At 52.4% G+C, this 16,548-nt stretch overlaps 10 protein-coding genes across 10 annotated transcripts; 6 read left to right on the top strand and 4 right to left on the bottom strand.

The window, feature by feature from the left end:
- Positions 1–10: 10 nt before the first annotated feature.
- SAICODRAFT_28490 (uncharacterized protein) lies at positions 11–981 on the top strand (the record flags this gene model as incomplete). The annotated part of the gene is made up of 1 exon (XM_019167160.1): positions 11–981. Exon 1 carries the CDS (start codon positions 197–199, stop codon positions 977–979), a length of 783 nt encoding a protein of 260 aa, XP_019027383.1. The 5' UTR covers positions 11–196.
- Positions 982–1,152: 171 nt separating this feature from the next.
- On the bottom strand, positions 1,153–1,985 carry SAICODRAFT_51088 (uncharacterized protein; the record flags this gene model as incomplete). The annotated part of the gene is made up of 3 exons (XM_019169032.1): positions 1,153–1,299; positions 1,358–1,457; positions 1,510–1,985. 3 exons carry the CDS (start codon positions 1,983–1,985, stop codon positions 1,153–1,155), a joined length of 723 nt encoding a protein of 240 aa, XP_019027384.1.
- A 962-nt stretch (positions 1,986–2,947) lies between these two features.
- SAICODRAFT_51779 (eukaryotic translation initiation factor 1A) lies at positions 2,948–3,415 on the top strand (the record flags this gene model as incomplete). The annotated part of the gene is made up of 2 exons (XM_019169094.1): positions 2,948–3,133; positions 3,203–3,415. Coding segments are annotated over 2 exons (399 nt in total), but the record flags the coding sequence as incomplete, so codon positions are not given.
- A 439-nt stretch (positions 3,416–3,854) lies between these two features.
- Positions 3,855–6,191, bottom strand: SAICODRAFT_39649 (P-loop containing nucleoside triphosphate hydrolase protein; the record flags this gene model as incomplete). The annotated part of the gene is made up of 1 exon (XM_019168618.1): positions 3,855–6,191. A coding segment is annotated over one exon (2,337 nt), but the record flags the coding sequence as incomplete, so codon positions are not given.
- Positions 6,192–6,412: 221 nt separating this feature from the next.
- On the top strand, positions 6,413–7,262 carry SAICODRAFT_51485 (chitin biosynthesis protein CHS5; the record flags this gene model as incomplete). Its single annotated transcript, XM_019169066.1, has 2 exons — positions 6,413–6,460; positions 6,519–7,262. Coding segments are annotated over 2 exons (792 nt in total), but the record flags the coding sequence as incomplete, so codon positions are not given.
- SAICODRAFT_28496 (uncharacterized protein) lies at positions 7,043–8,026 on the top strand. Its single transcript, XM_019167161.1, has one exon. The coding sequence runs from the start codon at positions 7,332–7,334 to the stop codon at positions 7,989–7,991; it is 660 nt and encodes a 219-aa protein (XP_019027388.1). The 5' UTR covers positions 7,043–7,331; the 3' UTR covers positions 7,992–8,026.
- A 269-nt stretch (positions 8,027–8,295) lies between these two features.
- SAICODRAFT_51458 (uncharacterized protein) lies at positions 8,296–10,581 on the bottom strand (the record flags this gene model as incomplete). Its single annotated transcript, XM_019169064.1, has 2 exons — positions 8,296–10,164; positions 10,243–10,581. 2 exons carry the CDS (start codon positions 10,579–10,581, stop codon positions 8,296–8,298), a joined length of 2,208 nt encoding a protein of 735 aa, XP_019027389.1.
- Positions 10,582–13,437: 2,856 nt separating this feature from the next.
- On the top strand, positions 13,438–14,664 carry SAICODRAFT_51147 (putative member of glycoside hydrolase family GH16; the record flags this gene model as incomplete). Its single annotated transcript, XM_019169037.1, has 1 exon — positions 13,438–14,664. The coding sequence occupies one exon, from the start codon at positions 13,438–13,440 to the stop codon at positions 14,662–14,664; it is 1,227 nt and encodes a 408-aa protein (XP_019027390.1).
- Positions 14,665–14,843: 179 nt separating this feature from the next.
- On the top strand, positions 14,844–15,422 carry SAICODRAFT_32711 (ubiquitin-conjugating enzyme E2 13; the record flags this gene model as incomplete). Its single annotated transcript, XM_019168222.1, has 3 exons — positions 14,844–14,870; positions 14,925–15,246; positions 15,325–15,422. 3 exons carry the CDS (start codon positions 14,844–14,846, stop codon positions 15,420–15,422), a joined length of 447 nt encoding a protein of 148 aa, XP_019027391.1.
- A 279-nt stretch (positions 15,423–15,701) lies between these two features.
- On the bottom strand, positions 15,702–16,222 carry SAICODRAFT_63335 (uncharacterized protein). The gene is made up of 2 exons (XM_019169982.1): positions 16,096–16,222; positions 15,702–16,040 (listed from the first exon to the last, which is right to left on the bottom strand). Exons 1-2 carry the CDS (start codon positions 16,183–16,185, stop codon positions 15,906–15,908), a joined length of 225 nt encoding a protein of 74 aa, XP_019027392.1. The 5' UTR covers positions 16,186–16,222; the 3' UTR covers positions 15,702–15,905.
- Between the last annotated feature and the right edge of the window lie 326 nt (positions 16,223–16,548).

Raw genomic sequence — 16,548 nt, forward strand, 5'->3', positions numbered from 1 at the left:
CCCCCCCTACGCCCCCCGACGACAGTCTCAAACATTTCATCATTATTATTGCCACGCTAACGAGCTACACCAAGAGTCATATGACTTCATGGAAAGAGCATCGATTCCTCGATCATGACCTCACAGCCTAACTCTTGAATGAACTTGCAATCCTCACACTTCACAACGTTCATATCGAACAACGCGACCGGCACCGATGTCTGCTTCCTCGAAACTCGGACTAGCAACCCCAGTCTTCACGACAACATACTTCAACACCTCAAGCCCTAACTTATCCTTCACCTTGCGACCCACCGGCCCCACCATGCCCATCTCAAACCACTGGACATCAACCGACTCTGTCCCGACGTTCGATCTGGGTCCAGCAGCTGTCGAGTTGAGGGAAGAAATGGTGTTGGGGATGTGGGAGCATCCTGTACACTTCCATACTCCCATCGGAGGTAACTCACCGATGGGCTTTGCAACGGATTCGGGGTACACAGACGCTGTCGATGCCACCGTCGGGGCTATCTCACCTTTGGAGCTGCCACCACCTCTCACGCCGTCCTACATCCCACCCTCAACCCCAATTTTGAGGTCCACCTCGAGGCGAAACCCACCTCCAGCCCTGGAGCAGCTGCCGAAACTGACCTTTTCGTCCTCGATCGAGTCGAACTCATCCACCGAGTCCGCGACCGCCGGGACACCTCACCCGCCCCCCGGACCAGTGCGTCATATCTCTTTCGCCTCGGATACCATCACGCGTCCGACCGGCCTTGACGCGCACCACTCCGTCCATCTCCATACCGGGCGTGGTCGCGCGCCGAGTCCTCATCCCAACGTTCTGGCGCGGGCGTTTAAGAAGCATAAAACCCAGAGAGAGGGACATGTGGGGGTGGGTGAGAGTGGTGGAGAACGAAAGGGTGTTAGTATTGGGGAGAAGGTTGCGGGGGTGTTGGGGGTTGGGATTAGGGTTAGGAAGGGGTTGTGGATGCAGTGATGATGTTTAAGAACAATGTATTGCAAGTAACGCATGCTACGATGCTCGCCAAACCGCATGATGGTATACTGTTGTATATCTCTTCATCATCCCCCGTACCCGCACATTCACAACTTTTGTCATATTCCCCGATGAAAACAGGCTCGCGGCAACAGCTGTCACAGTCGCTGCCCTTAGATCAACAACCACATAAACACAACCTGACTCAAAGCAACCATGAACAAGAACTGAATCCTCCTGCTTCTCTGTCCGTGTGTGACCGTCTGTGCCGTCGTTGCACCAGCGGAGTCTGGTAAGAGAACGTACTTCATCGAGCGGAGCTACACGAAACATCATATTAGCAGCGTGCATTGGCCGTGCGCGGTGCGCGTTACATACCAAGAAGAATCCGTTCGCGAAGAAAGTGTAGAAGAATACGGTGTAGGTTGGCGTCAGGGTACCACTGGCAAGGACGCGGGTGATCATGGTAGCGATGATACTATGTTGTCGCATTAGCAAGTCGCAAAACAAACCGCAAGACAACAACATACCCGATGAACTTGTACCCACTGTACGCGATCAGATCGAGGAATTGGGACTGCGAGCTGATACCAAGAAGGTAGCACCCTAACTTGACCGCACAGAATTCAAAGATGATGACGGCGAACGCGGTAGAGGCCGTCGACGCGAGGAGTTGGGGATGGAACTGTCCCTGGAGTCCAGCGAGGAACGCAGAAAGGATGATGTACGACACGAACGCCATCACAGGGATATACAAATCCGGCGCATTGATATCGTCTCTTGGCGCCTTATACCCCTCCACATTCCCCTGCTCTCCACGCTTGACCAACCGCGTCCAGGGATGATGTCTCCACGGGAACACAACGAGCAACAACTTGTTCATCACATACGAGTTCGAGACGTGGAAAGTGTGTCGTATCGCTCCCAGGTTGATCCACCGATTCAGGTTCTGCTCGACGTATTGCTGTCCTTGCGCCATAGCCGTCTGACCCATCTGGAAACCCATCTGTGCCGTAGCGTCATTCAAGCCGAAGAATTGGCCGGCGGCGGGGAAGGCGTTGTAGCCCCCGTATCCTGGCTGTTGACCAGGTGCTCCTGGTTGTTGAGGAGCATAGCCCTGAGGAGGGACTTGCGCGTACGCGTTTTGCTCGGCGGCGGAATATGGCGAGATCACATTTGGTGGTGGAGAACGCATGGGTGGGATTGGGTGCTGTGGTGTTGGGTGGTAGAGGTGTGGAGGGGGTGAAGTTGCCTGTTGTTGGAAGGTTCCTCGATGCTGTGGGTTCGTGTACATGTCCTGCTCAGTTATGGTCAGCATTTTTTCTGAACAACTATATTCATAACGCACCTATTCGCTCACTCCCTGACAGTCCAATTGGTCCTGGGTGCTCGTTTGTGATGTTTGGTCGTTTCGAGTTACGTAGCTGCAACCTACGAGCGCCCAGCTGCAGCTTCACGTGTGGAAGGATAGCAAGAGAAATGTAAGGTCTACGTTCGTCAAGGGAGGTCCTGGAGTTCTTTGCACAGTTATCTTTAGCAACCGAAGACGCCCGGGTTGAAAAGAATGCTCCGTGGCAGTACGGTAGTTGGCCCCCACCACGAACGCGTTTGCGGCCCTTCGAGGTTGCACAAAGCTAAGATCACAGTCGCCAAAGCCTTCTGAACAAGTTCTATTTGTCTTTCAATAATTGTTCAACAGGTGTTCGTATTCGTCGCGCTCCTCCAATGTCCTCCAGCGGAATGACTCGTGCGCTCCTTTGCGTCCTCAGGGTAACCCCAGCGCGTTCAATCGAAATTTATGCATTAGAGCGTCACATTGTTCAACCGTAACCACCATCATCCAACATGCCTAAGAACAAGGGAAAGGTTCGTACATCTCTCCTCTCGTTCTAGTCATCCTTAGCATCTCCACTGCTCGTCTGGCTTTCGAACGAGTCATTATGACACGGTACTGACTTGTGGCGAATACAGGGAGGAAAGAACAGGAGAAGAGGAAAGAACGAGAACGAGGACGAGAAGCGTGAGCTTGTGTTCAAGGAGGATGGACAGGAATACGCTCAGGTCACCAAGATGCTTGGTAACGGACGTTTGGAGGCCATGTGCTTCGACGGAGAGAGGCGTTTGGCGCACATTCGTGGAAAGTTGAGGAAGAAGGTACGTGCTCCCGAACGAAGCGAGGGTCCCCTTTTGCAGAGATGATGAGACTAACGCATTCTTTGGTAGGTCTGGATCAACCAGGGTGATATCATCCTCCTCTCCCTCCGTGAATACCAGGACGAGAAGGCCGACGTTATCCAGAAGTACAATGCCGATGAGGCGAGAAACCTCAAGGCCTACGGAGAGTTGCCCGAGAACGCCAAGATCAACGAGACTGACATGTTCGGTGGTGAGGGTGACGAGGAGTGTAACTTCGAGTTCGACATCGACGAGATCTAAGCGCATTTACGCGTCTGTCATCATGTTCATCGTTCGTTAGAGAAGAGAAGGAAAGGAAGAGAGTGCGGCGTGGCATCAAAAAAGTATGGTTACGGATTGAGGTCGCTTTTTGTTGGAATCTGAGTGTGTTGTTTTTATCTTTGTGTCGTCTTTTTCTCGACCTCTCACACGGTGCTCCTGTCGTCAACATACGTACGCAGTCACTGTTGGGGTCGAATGTGTATACGCAGGGTTGTTTCTTGTCAGTTTGTTTGGACAGGCAAAATGGAAAATCATAAAAATCATGGTGTAACACCTCGGCCTCAATCGTCCCTTGATCCGGACCCGTATGTTGGCTATGCTATGGGTATCTTCTATTGTACTATCACATTTTTGTAACCCCTTCATCCTCCCCGGTTCCTCATCCCTCAACTACCTTTTAAAAATCAAATCCACCTCTGACCTCCTTCAGCACTTCACGTTCCTTGTCGCGATTCACCCTCTCGAACTTCTCAACACTCATCTGGAATGATCCCCTTCCACCAGTCAAACTTCGTAGGGATTTGTTGTAGCCAATCATCTCGCGCAATGGAACCAATGCTTTCACCACTCGGACTTGCGCAGATTCATCCGTGGAAGAACGCGCGTTGTAGGTTGAGTCTGGTGGAGCATACACCCTGTCCAGATCGACGGAAGAGATATCGGATGAGGCATCCTCATCAAGGGAAAGGATGGTACCCCCGCGTGTACCGGAAATATCACCGACAACACCACCGAGATCTTTCTCTCCCACAGTAACGGTAACAGCCATGACTGGCTCCACCACGCCCGTGCCCACTGATTTGATCGCCTCCACCACGGCTAGCCTTCCTGCTTGCGAAAGAGCAGTGAGTGTTGGTGCAGGGTCTGTGGTGAGCAGGTCCTTCACAGCGACTGTGACGTGTGTAGCATGAAGCTGAGCAGAAAACAAAGGACCACGGACCAATGCCACCTCGGCCGCCATTTGCAATGTAGAATGTACTTCACCGTGGATCAAGTCGCCGGGGAGCAGAATACCTGCCGGGATGATCGTGGTGATTTTGTTTCCGTTCACAGTTCTCGTACGGGTGAGTTCCATTTCTTCCGGAGCGCCTCCAAATCCCTTGCTCTTCTTCTTTGATACTTTCTTGGTCTTCTTCACTTCGACCTCTTCTACTTCCTCCTCTTCATATGGCTCTACCATTGCCTTGGCAGATGCTGTTCCTCTCTTGCCAGCTCCAAACTCCTTGTCGACCTGCTTTTCCATCTCTGCACTCATGCCGTTGACAGTTTCTCTGTATCCAATTCTCAGGTCACCCATCTCGGCCTTGGCTCCGAACTCTCCGAGGAGACGTTCTCGGACAACCTCGAGGTGGAGTTCACCCATGCCACTGAGCAAGACCTGCCCAGTCTCATCATCACGAGTGACATGAAGAGATGGGTCCTCACGGAGTGCCATTTCCAATGCTAGGTCTAAACCCTTGGCGTCAGACAACGTCGTTGGTTCGAGGGAACGGATGAAAACTGGTGGTGGAGTAGGAATAGGGTGAAGTTGAAGGGTTGTGCGCGAATCACGAGAGGAGATGATCGTAGTTCCAGTCTTCGCATGCTTCAAACCCAAGATAACACCGATATTTCCTGCAGTGATTTCCGTAACTTCTTCAGAATCCATAGCATACATCCTCAACAACTTATTAGCGCGCTCCTTCATAGGAACTTCTCCAACTGTGACGGTGTTTGTGATTGGGGTACCCATCGCGAGTTTTCCGCTGTAAACACGAACGAACACCATTGCTCCTTTTCTGGGATCGTGGACGACTTTGAATGCAAGTGCACACAGATCATTCTTCTTGTCGTCGAGTTCGCCGGGTTTTCCCTGCAGCGTAATGGCTGCTGGTGGACGGTCAGCAGGGCAGGGGAGGTAGTCGAGTACGGCGTCAAGAAGAGGCTGTACACCGATGTTTCGGAATGAAGCGCCGGTGAGGATAGGGATGAGTGTGTTGCCAAGCGTGCATCTTCGAATAGCTTTCTTGAGCGCGGCAGTTGGAATGGCATTTTCGTGTTCGAGGTAAAGTTCCATGACCTCTTCATCGAGTTCCGCAAGTGTGTCGACAAGAGCTCCACGGGCTTTTGCTGTTTCCTCTTGGAGTGCTGGAGAGGGGTAGGAAGCAACAGGAACTGCCTTGACGTCCCTCCCATCAGACTTTCCGTCACTGGGCCATGTGAGAACAATACCGTCCATGACATCCACGACACCGATGAATGCTCCACCTTCAACACCGTTCTCGAAGACTGGGATCTGAAGACATCCAACTTTAGCTCCACCTCTTGCCAACTTCGTCGCCACTTCACGGACAGTACGCCCGAATCCAGCGCCTGTTCGGTCCATCTTATTGACGAAAACGATACGAGGGATCTGATGTGCAGATGCTTGTCGCCAGACTTTCTCGGTCTGTGCTTCAACACCTGCTACGGCGTCGAGGATGGTGACTGCACCATCAAGGACACGGAGTGATCTTGCAACCTCGAAGGTAAAATCAGCATGTCCAGGTGTATCGATCAAGTTAAGTCGGTAGTTTCGCCAAGGAAAGGTAATTGCTGCGGATGTAATCGTAATTCCACGTTGGCGTTCAGCGGGGAGGTAGTCCATGACCGTGTTTCCCTCGTCAACATCTCCAATCCGCCGCGTGTACCCAGAATAGTAGAGCATACGCTCAGTCGTTGTCGTCTTACCGGCATCGATGTGTGCAATGATACCGATGTTTCGCAGGCGAGAAACTGGTATATCCTCGGCTGCTACGGCAGCATAAGTGCGGTGGTTAATGATCCATGTCACTGGACGCCGTAATGAACGACAGCACAGTCGGGGTATTGGACTTCGAAGCATTGTAGTATATCCTCCTGCTCGGTGTGCCGCAGCTGCACCTCCAGGGGCCGTGCCAGCGCAGCCCTGTACGACATCGACCAACTGTCAACAATCAATTGAAACGGTAACCTGCCATGGCGACGAAGGTCCAATTCACCGTTGGGAAGCTGGATGCCGGAATGGTATGCTGACGGCCTCTGTCATTCTTGTCATTCCAAGACGCTGACCGGGCATCTACAGGCAATCCTCCTTACCCGCGACCCCAAGGAGTCGATGCACCTCGTCGAATTCCCTTCCGTACTCTTGCCATCAGGTGTGAAATCCGGTTCTATCATTGATATCTCAGTTGCGCAGAATCCGACTGAGGAGGATGCTGAGAACGAGGCTTTCAGCAACTTGCAGGAGGATATCCTCGCACAGTTCGGAACGGCAGAGCCCAAAACTCCTGAGCTGAGATTACGAAACGCGACACAGACAAGTGTAGTACTGGAATGGGACCCAGTCGAAATCGCCACTGCCGAGTTGCGGTCATTGGCACTTTACAAGAACAACGCACGATTAGGCAACATCCCAGATCCGCTCCACAACACCTCAACCAAACTCTCCGGCCTCGCAATCGACACCGCCTACAGCTTCCACCTCGTCCTTAAAACCTCCGCCGGAACCTACACCTCCCCAAAACTCAATGTCAAAACCCACAAAATGACCGACCTCACCGGTCTCCAAATCTGCGTTTCCGACACACCACCCCTTACCGCGGAGGAGCAGACGGCACTCATGGCTTCATTGCAGGCGATCGGAGCTAGGGAACCGCAGACAAATGTGAAGATTGATACTACGCATTTCATTTGTAAGGAGCCTAGGGGACCGGAGTGGGAAAAGGCGAATGAGATGAATATTCCTATCGTTGTGCCGGAGTGGGTTACGGCGTGTGAACGTGAAGGAAGACTCGTTGGTGTCAAAGCGTATTATCTCGGTGCAGACCCAGCACTTCGGGTTGTTCGTGGGCCGGCGGGGCCTCCGCCTGGGTACCCTGAGTCGAGAAGAGGAAGTATGCTCGATGTCCCGACGCGGTCTTCCCTTGCTGCTGGCGCTGCTGCTGAAGGTGCTGCGGCAACCGACTCCACCCCTGTTACTACAGAACCACCTATCGATGAAGGACCAGAGCCCTTGTCTTTGCCGACCAGCCCACCACCAGAGCCAGTTAACCTCAATGAGCTCAACCTCGCCGAAGCACGAGTTCTGCCACAGGATGTCGGCGCGCTGGACGAAGGCTTCGATTTCGCTCCGACCCAGGCTGTTGCGATCACACCCACCGAGACACCCGCACAGGATTCGGGAGTGCCTCAAGAGCCAGAACAGACCGAACAGGCTGGAAAGGAGGAGGAACAGGCGCCGGTACAGCCGCATACAATTGTGGATAACACCGATGGGCCCGTACCCGAAGCAGTTGCCCCACCAACAACCGAAGGCGACCGAAGACTTACTCCAGAGCCATCACCCGTCGTCACCCCTACCCTCGGCGAGGGCGAACCAGGCCCAGAAGGACACATCACCGCGACTGCCACGGACGCCGAAGAAGCTGCTCCGGAAGCTACGGAAGAAGCTGGTGTTGCCGCGAAGGAGGAAGAGGAGATTGTAGAGGCGGCTGAGGTAGCTGAGGGGAAGGATGAGCAGGCAAATGAGGAGGGGTTTGAGGAGGTTGCGATCTAAAGGGATTTGAAGTGTTACTTGGTGCTATTCCTACTTTACCAAATGATACCCGTAAGTGAACAATGAACATTATTTGACTCGACTCGATATCATGCTTAAGTTGTCAAATCAACGATCAATAAAAAGAAAGAGATATCATATTTTAGTATTAGAGTTAGAAGTAAAGTCAAGTTGATGTCGATGCTTTCGCAATAAGGTATAACTCATCGACAATCTATATTGTTCATGAAACCCAGGCCTCCTCCCGACCATCCCGTCCCGTCCAGTCCCATATAAGAATTCAGGTATTTCCGCAAGCATCGTCTCAAAGCTTAAGCAAGTTCGGGTTGAGAATAATTGGTACCAAGATGTGACCCATGACCGACAATGCCAATGGGAACCACGAGTTAATCTGCGGGATCTGCCATTGATATGGTGCATAACACCCAAGGTAGATCATCATGGGAATTTGTAATCCGAAGTAGATGTAAAGGAACGTGTGACTCTTGGCAATCTTCTTCAATTCCTTGAAGAGATTAGAATCCTCGACTTCCTTGGCCGTTGCACCCCACTGCATGTTGTATTCAAACATATGGCTGAGAAGAGCCCGGGAGATGTGGAATGAGATACCGTTGAAGTAGATGAACAAGAACGGAGTCCATCCCAACGCCGCAACGAAACAAGTGATAATACCAGTATCGCTACCACGGTACCGACCAATAGCAGCTCCGAGTGATCCGACAACACCAAAGACAACCATGATACCGAACATCAAATCGAAGTTCTGCTGGTAGACGTGATCGATGATGTTGTGGAACCAACCCGTAAGGAAGTAGTTGACCGTGACGAAGATCCACGATCCACCCAAGGCATAGTACGTTCCGATGTATCCAAGTAAGGTAACCTTTCCAAATAACGGAATCTGAGGAGCCCAGATGAAACGTCTAAAGAGGGGTGTGAAGGGGCCCTTATAGACCCATTGACGAAGAGGATGGAAGAGCAATTCGGAACAGCCGTACGCGTATTTTTCCCAGCGCGTGATCTCGTCGTGAACGGTCAATGAGACACCTTCCTTGAAGTCACCATTGGTGTAGGCAGCCAAACGAACAGAGTATCCAGCGCACTGGAGCTTGAGGGCCATCTCGAAATCTTCGGAAACATGGGATTCAGACCACCACCTCGGTGTACCATCCTCGTGGATGTACCTAGCAGCCCTCTGAACAGCAGACCAGCGAAGGAAAGCGTTGTGGCCAACGAAGGGAGCAACATCACCAGCGGCACAAGCGTACTGGATCGCACGGTAGATAACATCGGTGAAGTACGTCATACCCTTCTCGAAAAAGTTGCCATCGACTTCCATAACACCAGAAGCATGTTGGAGAACGGCAAGGTGATCCGTCTGAGCGAACTCCGAGGCAGCGTCGATCAAACAATCGTTGGGAACACGGGTGTCGGAGTCGATAATCAGAAAAAATTCTCCAATACGGATGTTCCCTTCAGCCCAGAGTCTCCCATCAGCCTGAAGGAGGTCTTCGAGAATATTGTTGTAAGCACGTTCTTCATCGGCCAAGGACCATCCCTCCGGACGCTCGACACCACGAAGAGCCTCCTCAACCCTCACGGACAACCCCATCATCGCATTCATGTTCGAGGCCTTCTTGAAACGTCCAGCACGGATATACCCGTCAACACCATGTCCAGGACGAGCGACCCAGCCGATATTGTGTCTTCGATAGTACTCCTTCCTAAACTCTTGGGATTCGGTCGAGATGAGCTGCATTCTGTCGTCACAGAGGATAAGGTTGACGACCCCTCCCTGGCGTTCATACCGATGCATAGCAGCCTTGACAGAAGTAACAGTAGGGTCAATAACCTTGTTGAGGGACTCCTTGTAAACCGGGCAGATAACCGTCATAGGAGGAAGAGCGCCCATAATTCTCTTGGGAGGAATCGCGGAGTACGCAAAAGAGTTCCTGAAGACCTGCTTGAAGGGACCGATAATACTGCCAACGGAGGACACCACGGTCATGTTGAAGTACAAGAACATCAAGATAGCGATAGGGAAATAAGCGACGTAGGCGAAGCGAATCACAGTACCATCGTAGCGGTACTCGATCAAGAGACTGCGGAGAAGGAGACCAAAGTAGATACCACCAAGAGCGATGACGAACATGACATAGATAGGGATTTGAATCTCCCTGCGACGAAGAGGAACACGCCCATCCTCGTCGGCCTCCAAATCGGCAGCTTCAGCGGCGGTCTTAGCCATCACCGACTTCTTCTTCTTCTTGAGGAACCCAAAGCGTCCTTCCTTCTTCTCCTCAATGACTTCAAGCTCACCAGGTTTTGCGGCCTGATCCCAACTGATTTGTTCGAACGCGGCCTGGACCGTCTTCGCCAACGTCAAAGCCGTCCCCGCTTCTTGGGACCAAACAACCATGATACCCTCCTCGCGAAAGAACGCAGTAGGCTGATCCAACCTCGCCCTACGAAGCTGAGACAAGTTGTCGAAGACCTGAAGTGTTTGTCCTTCCTCGAGAAGATTGGTTTTCAGGATGTTGAGAGGGACGTTCGGGATGAGCGGATGATCGATGAAGATAACCAACTCCATGTCGAGAGCGGAGGCGTACGTGTGCAAATCCTCCGTCGGGATCATCTCGCCGATGTTGTCATTACAAATGACATACTCCGTATCCTCACGAATACAAACAGCCGAACGACCATAGAACCCCGTACGTCCAAACACACCACGATCCGCGCATTGCTCAAACAACAACCGCGAAGACTTGCCAACAAGGTCGACATTGGCAGTGCTTTCGCCTGCCGTCTTCTCGTCGAGGAAGGAAGAGTAGATGGCGTTCATTTTGAGGTTCGCCTTAAAGATGTCTTGGGTGTCATTGACGATTTTGCCGTCATCGTTGATGTAGGTGACAACACCGGGACCCTGCTGGGGTTGTTGATGGCGAGAGGTCAGATTACCCATTGTCGAGTTGCTTGTCGAGGTGAGCGAGTGGTGATCAGGTTGATGATAATAGGAACTTGGAACGTGGGATGGTCCTCGATCTTATACCCGACGACAACAACAAGCAACCCACCAACAACCCGGAAACCTCTTAAATGTCATCCTTGATCCCTTTTGGGCTCTGCGTCTGTGCGTCCCAGAACGCAATCTATGCTCTCCAGTCCCCAACCTCAACCGTTTTGCCGACATCGGTCAGCTCGTGCCTCCATGCTTTGCCCGTGAAGCCAAGCATCAGTTTCCCCGTCGCAATCTAACATCGCCCGTAAAAGTCATCATAGGCAAGTCGATCACACCTCTCATATCGCAATCTAACATTGCCTTAAGTTGCGACTTGATGAATAGAGTGCTGAACACCGAGCCGTCGTAAAGTCAGCGTAGCGCTGTCGTGATCCACAACACCATTGTTTGCAAGGCCTCAAACCTGCCATAGAGTGGTTGAGCCCGTAAATTTCTCTGCCAGCAGCAGCTTAGTGGGTGGACAGAGTACTGTTTGGCTACCCAGTCAGTTTCGGGACGGGCGGGGCTCTCTGGTCTTTAGGACCTTGAGGTAGAGTATTGGGCTGGTGAGTGTCGTTAGCGTGCGCAGAGGAGGTATGCTCAAGCACCGCCGTTCACGACTCCCGAAACCTAATGCTTGATCCCTTATTTTGGTGCGCGGGAACACACATCGGGCGATAAGCGGCGCAATGTCCTGACGCCGACCACCATGGCATCCCCAACGGCGCGGAGTTTGTAACATTCACCGTGATCCACACCCGAGTGAACCGTGCACAGACGTGATCCGCCAATGAATGCCCCAAGCAATGCCAAGCCATGATTCGTCTTCATGAGGTGTTTGTTTCTCTCTCTCGTAGCACAGTTTCCGTGCACAAATCGTGGGCCTGACATATTGCGACAGGCCTCATCGATCCTCCACCAACCTCTTCTCGCTTCGGGATGTTGCGGAAGTAACCGCCAATCGATCTATCTCGCCAAGAGATTTTAAGACTTTTCCCTGTGTGCATTGATCATGCCATCCTCCAAAGATCCCTCGCGAGCTCTGTCTCATCACCCTGACGGACACTGCTTGCTCAGCGGGGCCCCGAGCTCGCACAGAATTGCCGTATCGAAAAAAGACCCCCAAGCCTTCCACCAAATCCGATGCAAATGCCGACCCGTGTTTGCCTGAAATACACGCCATGCGCCGGTCAACACTCCGCTTCCGAGTGATCGCGGTTTTTCGCCTTTGTTTCGACGTTGAAGTGAGGATATGTACAGTGTGCACGGATCCCGTTGTCAGGTGCAGATCAGCGATCCGATCGTGGACCCACAGCTAAAATGACATCGTTGAGAAAGTTGACGTTGGCATCCAAGGGGGTTATACAGCATTGCTTCCCATTGATCCGTAGCTAAGGGCCATTTCACACGCCTTGATGTTTTCTTGACGTTTTGCAGCATCGCGCATCTCAGCGCACACCCAGACTTCGCTTGAGCTCGAGCGCGGCTGCACCGCACATCCATCAGATCCCCGTCAATGACTGTACATCTGGCTTATCTCCGAGTTCCGACCCGTGTCTCATCAGATTATCAAATCACATTTTATTTCACAGAAGAGGTTCGAGCTCCAATGTTTTCTAATTGAATCGAGGCGTGAAACTATGGTCACCTCAGCCGATATCGAAATCCGCGCGCACCGCCGCTGTCAACCCTCTTAAAGGCTCTCAAACGAGGTGAAGGGTCTATATTGAATATAGCGTATGTTATCGGACGGAAAAAGTGGATTAGACGACTAAGATGTTGAGATCGACCTGTAGTGTTGGTACTATGCATATGTTTCAGTTGAACTTCCGGCAGATCGAGTTTTGACCACCGTGGGAGTCTGATCCCCCTCCGAGGTTGTGGTTGGGGAGACAACAAACACGGCCCGAGAACGGCTCTCTCGTCGTCGCCGAATAGAGTCGTTTGAGTTTTAAGGGATGGATCTCGGGAATACTCTGCCTTGTTGGGACACTTAAACTCTCCGTTTAAGGAATCCCGGGAGTCTTTATCAAGGCACCCATTCCCACTTCCTCTCTCTTCTCCATCAGCTCACTCGCCTCCACCTTCGCTATGAATCACGAAGACGACACCCGCCCCTCTGTCGACTCCTTCAAGAGTGCCGACGCCGAAGAAATCCCCCAAAACATCGCCATTCAATCCCGCCTCACCTACGCTCTCCCGACTCCCCGTCACCACTCCCCCGCTTCCTCCCTGAACACGAACGAATGGCCTCAATCCCCTACCTCCCCCGGTTCCGGCGCCCGCACCCCCGCGTCCCGCCGTTCGCGCCCGTTGACCGTCACGAGATCCTCGACCCGTAACTCCTTCTCCTCCAACGCTTCAGGTGGCTTGGCGATACGCCCGAAGATTTTGACGGGTGCGGGTGCGAGGGAGTCGGCGACTAGTAGCATGACCTTCAAACCACCCATGTTCCGTCAACACTTTGTCACGACCCTCGTCGAAGGGGATCCCGATAAGTCCGAGTGGGCCAAGGAGACTCGTGATCGTTGGCGTCTCATCCAAGCGTTCCCTTGGATCGGATTCGTACTCGCTGCGGCCGTTGCTGGGTTTTTGGCGTGGTATGGGTGGCAGTCAGTGCCGACCAACACCTACTCCCTCGTCCTCGAAGACGATTTCTCCAATGGTCTTGATACGAGTATCTGGAATCACGAGGTGCAGTTGTCCGGCTTTGGAAATGGTGGGTTCGATATGACGACCACGAGTGAGAACAACTCGTTTGTGAAGGATGGGATGCTCCACATCGTACCCACCCTCACCTCTGACATCTACGGCGACGCTGCCATCAGCAACGGATACACACTCAACCTCACCGGAAACGGGTGTACCTCCGACATCGACTCTGATTGTGCCGTCATCTCTAATTCGTCCACCGGTGTCGTCCTTCCCCCGATTCAATCGGCGAGATTGAACACGAAAGGGAAGTACTCGATCAAGTATGGCAAAGTCGAGGTTGTGGCTAAAATCCCGTCTGGTAACTGGATGTGGCCTGCGATTTGGATGATGCCTTCCGATGATGTTTACGGTGCTTGGCCGAGGAGTGGTGAGATTGACATCATGGAGGCTAAGGGCAACACGCCCGGGAAGGACGTCGCTGGTCGTGACTATGTGACTTCCTCTTTGCATTGGGGTCCTTCATCCGACTATGATGCTTACCTCAAGACCACCGCCGTGGTCCAGCAACTGCATGGTGATTTCTCAGGGGGTTTCAACACCTACGGACTTGAATGGACCCCGGACTACCTCTTCGTCTATGTGAATTCTCGCTTGCGTCAAGGTCTCTCCCTCCGCTTCAACAAAGAATCCTTCTATAACCGTGGTGAGTTCCCCAAATACGACTGGAAGAACTCTACCCTCCTCGACGACCCATGGTCAGACTCGACGTCCAACGCCGCTCCCTTCGACCAAGACTTCTATCTCATCCTCAACGTCGCCGTCGGGGGTACAAATGGTTACTTCTCGGACAACATGAAGAACAAACCCTGGGGTGACTCAACAACCACCGCCCGCCGTGACTTCTGGGCCGCGAAAGACGAGTGGTATCCGACCTGGCCCGCAGTCGAGGATCGCGGGATGGTCGTTAAGAGCGTGAAGATGTACCAGCTCACGGAATCGCAAAAGGTGTACCTCTATTAAGGTTGTTATGGTTAAGATGATGAACTTTAGACATGGATGAGCGTTTAATACTGAATTAATTTTTCTCTCCTGGAACAACCACGGAGCTGCTTCCCACGGGCCATGCACGTCGCCGATGCACGCCCCTGAACCCGCCTGCAGCCAACCATCACCGCCAAACCATCGACACTTCTCTCACAATGGCTCTCCCAAGACGGATCATCAAGGTGGGCATACGTTCACTTCCATTTCGCCATCACCAACTGATTTGGTTCCCACAGGAAACCGAACGCCTCCAAGCCGACCCAGTCCCCGGCATCCTCGCTACCCCCCACGAAGACAACCTCCGCTACTTCGACGTCCTCGTCCTCGGTCCCTCTCAATCCCCCTACGAAGGCGGCCGCTTCAAACTAGAGCTCTTCTTACCAGAAGAATACCCAATGTCTCCACCCAAAGTCCGGTTTTTGACCAAGATTTATCATCCTAATATCGATAAGTTGGGGAGGATTTGTATGGATACGTTGAAGGGGAATTGGAGTCCGGCGTTGCAGATTAGGACTGTGTTGTTAAGTGTGCAGAGTTTGTTGAGTTCGCCTAATCCTGGTATGTAGCTATGTGAGTCACGATAGTGACCAGCTGTCTGACTGTGAGTGTTGGGATGTATGCTAACTCTTTGGGTAGATGATCCGCTTGCTGCAGACGTGGCGAGACATTTCAAGGAGGACGAGGATGGTGCGTTGAGGGTTGCGAGGGAGTGGACGGAGAAGTACGCCAAGTAAAGTGTCGCATGCTGATGTACTTGGATTGCGAGTCAGAGGTATGGAGTCAGATGCAAGGTGGATGTGCCTCACGCAGTCAGCACGAAGCCTGAGAGAGAGATAGAGATTGATGAGACGATGGAAAGAGGGCCGTGAACTGACAGCTGTCCTTCTTGTTTTGCTTCCTTTCTTGTTCTCCAGCGCATATATTACACCCATCGTGTTTGCCGCAATCGCAGTCGTGCGTTCCTTTCCCTTCTCGTTATCGTACATCTTGACCATTGCTTCTCATTCCTTCATAACAAAACGCCTTCCTTCGCTTTCTGGTTCTGGCAATTGGTCTTGGCTTTGTGTAGCAGTCCGGGGTTACGGTATCGTACAGACACATTCCAGTGCAATCAGCTCACACCCAAAACTCCAAGTAATGTTCTTATCGTGCGTTTCGAACGGGCTGGATTATATGCATCCATTCACTCAAAGTCGAGAGTGGATATATGCACCACTTCACTGCACCTTCCCCGACAGAACTTCGGAAATCGTTAGAGGTCCTCCATCGACATGCCTCAACTTCGGTCCGTTGCGCATGACTTCCTCGGTTCTCTGTGCTCTGACTTTGGCGAGGAACTCGTGCCGCATTTGCTATGGGTCAATGTCAGTCCTTCCGTGAATTCCGGGAGAAGGGAAAAAGACGTACTGCTTTCTTGTCCTCAACGAGACACATACCGAGCCAGCCACCGCCTAGGGTGCCGATCATGAGGGCTGTGACTAGTCCGACTTTACCCATATTGTCCTATCCCCGAATCAATGTCACTTGATTCAAACGTAACGCTCGTATTTCGACCACTTCGAGCAACATACTCCGTACACTCGCGCACCGCCACACCCCAAGCCACACCCCCCCTCCAAATTATGCACCCAGCACGAGACCCCGAAAAGAGGTCCGAGAAGTCCGCCAAAACACCGCCAGAAATTCAGTCAAGGTGAGTATTTGTGTGGTGTGCTGTTTGGTGTCGTCGTTGCGACTGCGTGTGTCGAGTTTGCGGGTGTGATTTAAGGGGGATTGGGGACGGATGGATTGATGGGTGTCCGGGCGTTGAGCGAGGGGATTGAGGGTGTGGGATGGGGACGGGGAGATTGGGCGGAGCGG

The sequence above is a fragment of the Saitoella complicata genome (assembly GCF_001661265.1).
Source record: "Saitoella complicata NRRL Y-17804 unplaced genomic scaffold SAICOscaffold_1, whole genome shotgun sequence".
In the NCBI taxonomy this organism is placed as follows: Eukaryota; Fungi; Ascomycota; class Saitoellomycetes; order Saitoellales; family Saitoellaceae; genus Saitoella; species Saitoella complicata.

Excerpts from the sequence above, each read along its gene's own strand:
- SAICODRAFT_28496 (XM_019167161.1), top strand. The coding sequence starts at position 7,332 with ATGCTCGATGTCCCGACGCGGTCTTCCCTTGCTGCTGGCGCTGCTGCT.
- SAICODRAFT_63335 (XM_019169982.1), bottom strand. The coding sequence starts at position 16,185 with ATGGGTAAAGTCGGACTAGTCACAGCCCTCATGATCGGCACCCTAGGC. Across the intron at positions 16,041-16,095 it reads TCGTTGAGGACAAGAAAGCA|CAAATGCGGCACGAGTTCCT; the intron begins GTACGTCTTTTT and ends ATTGACCCATAG.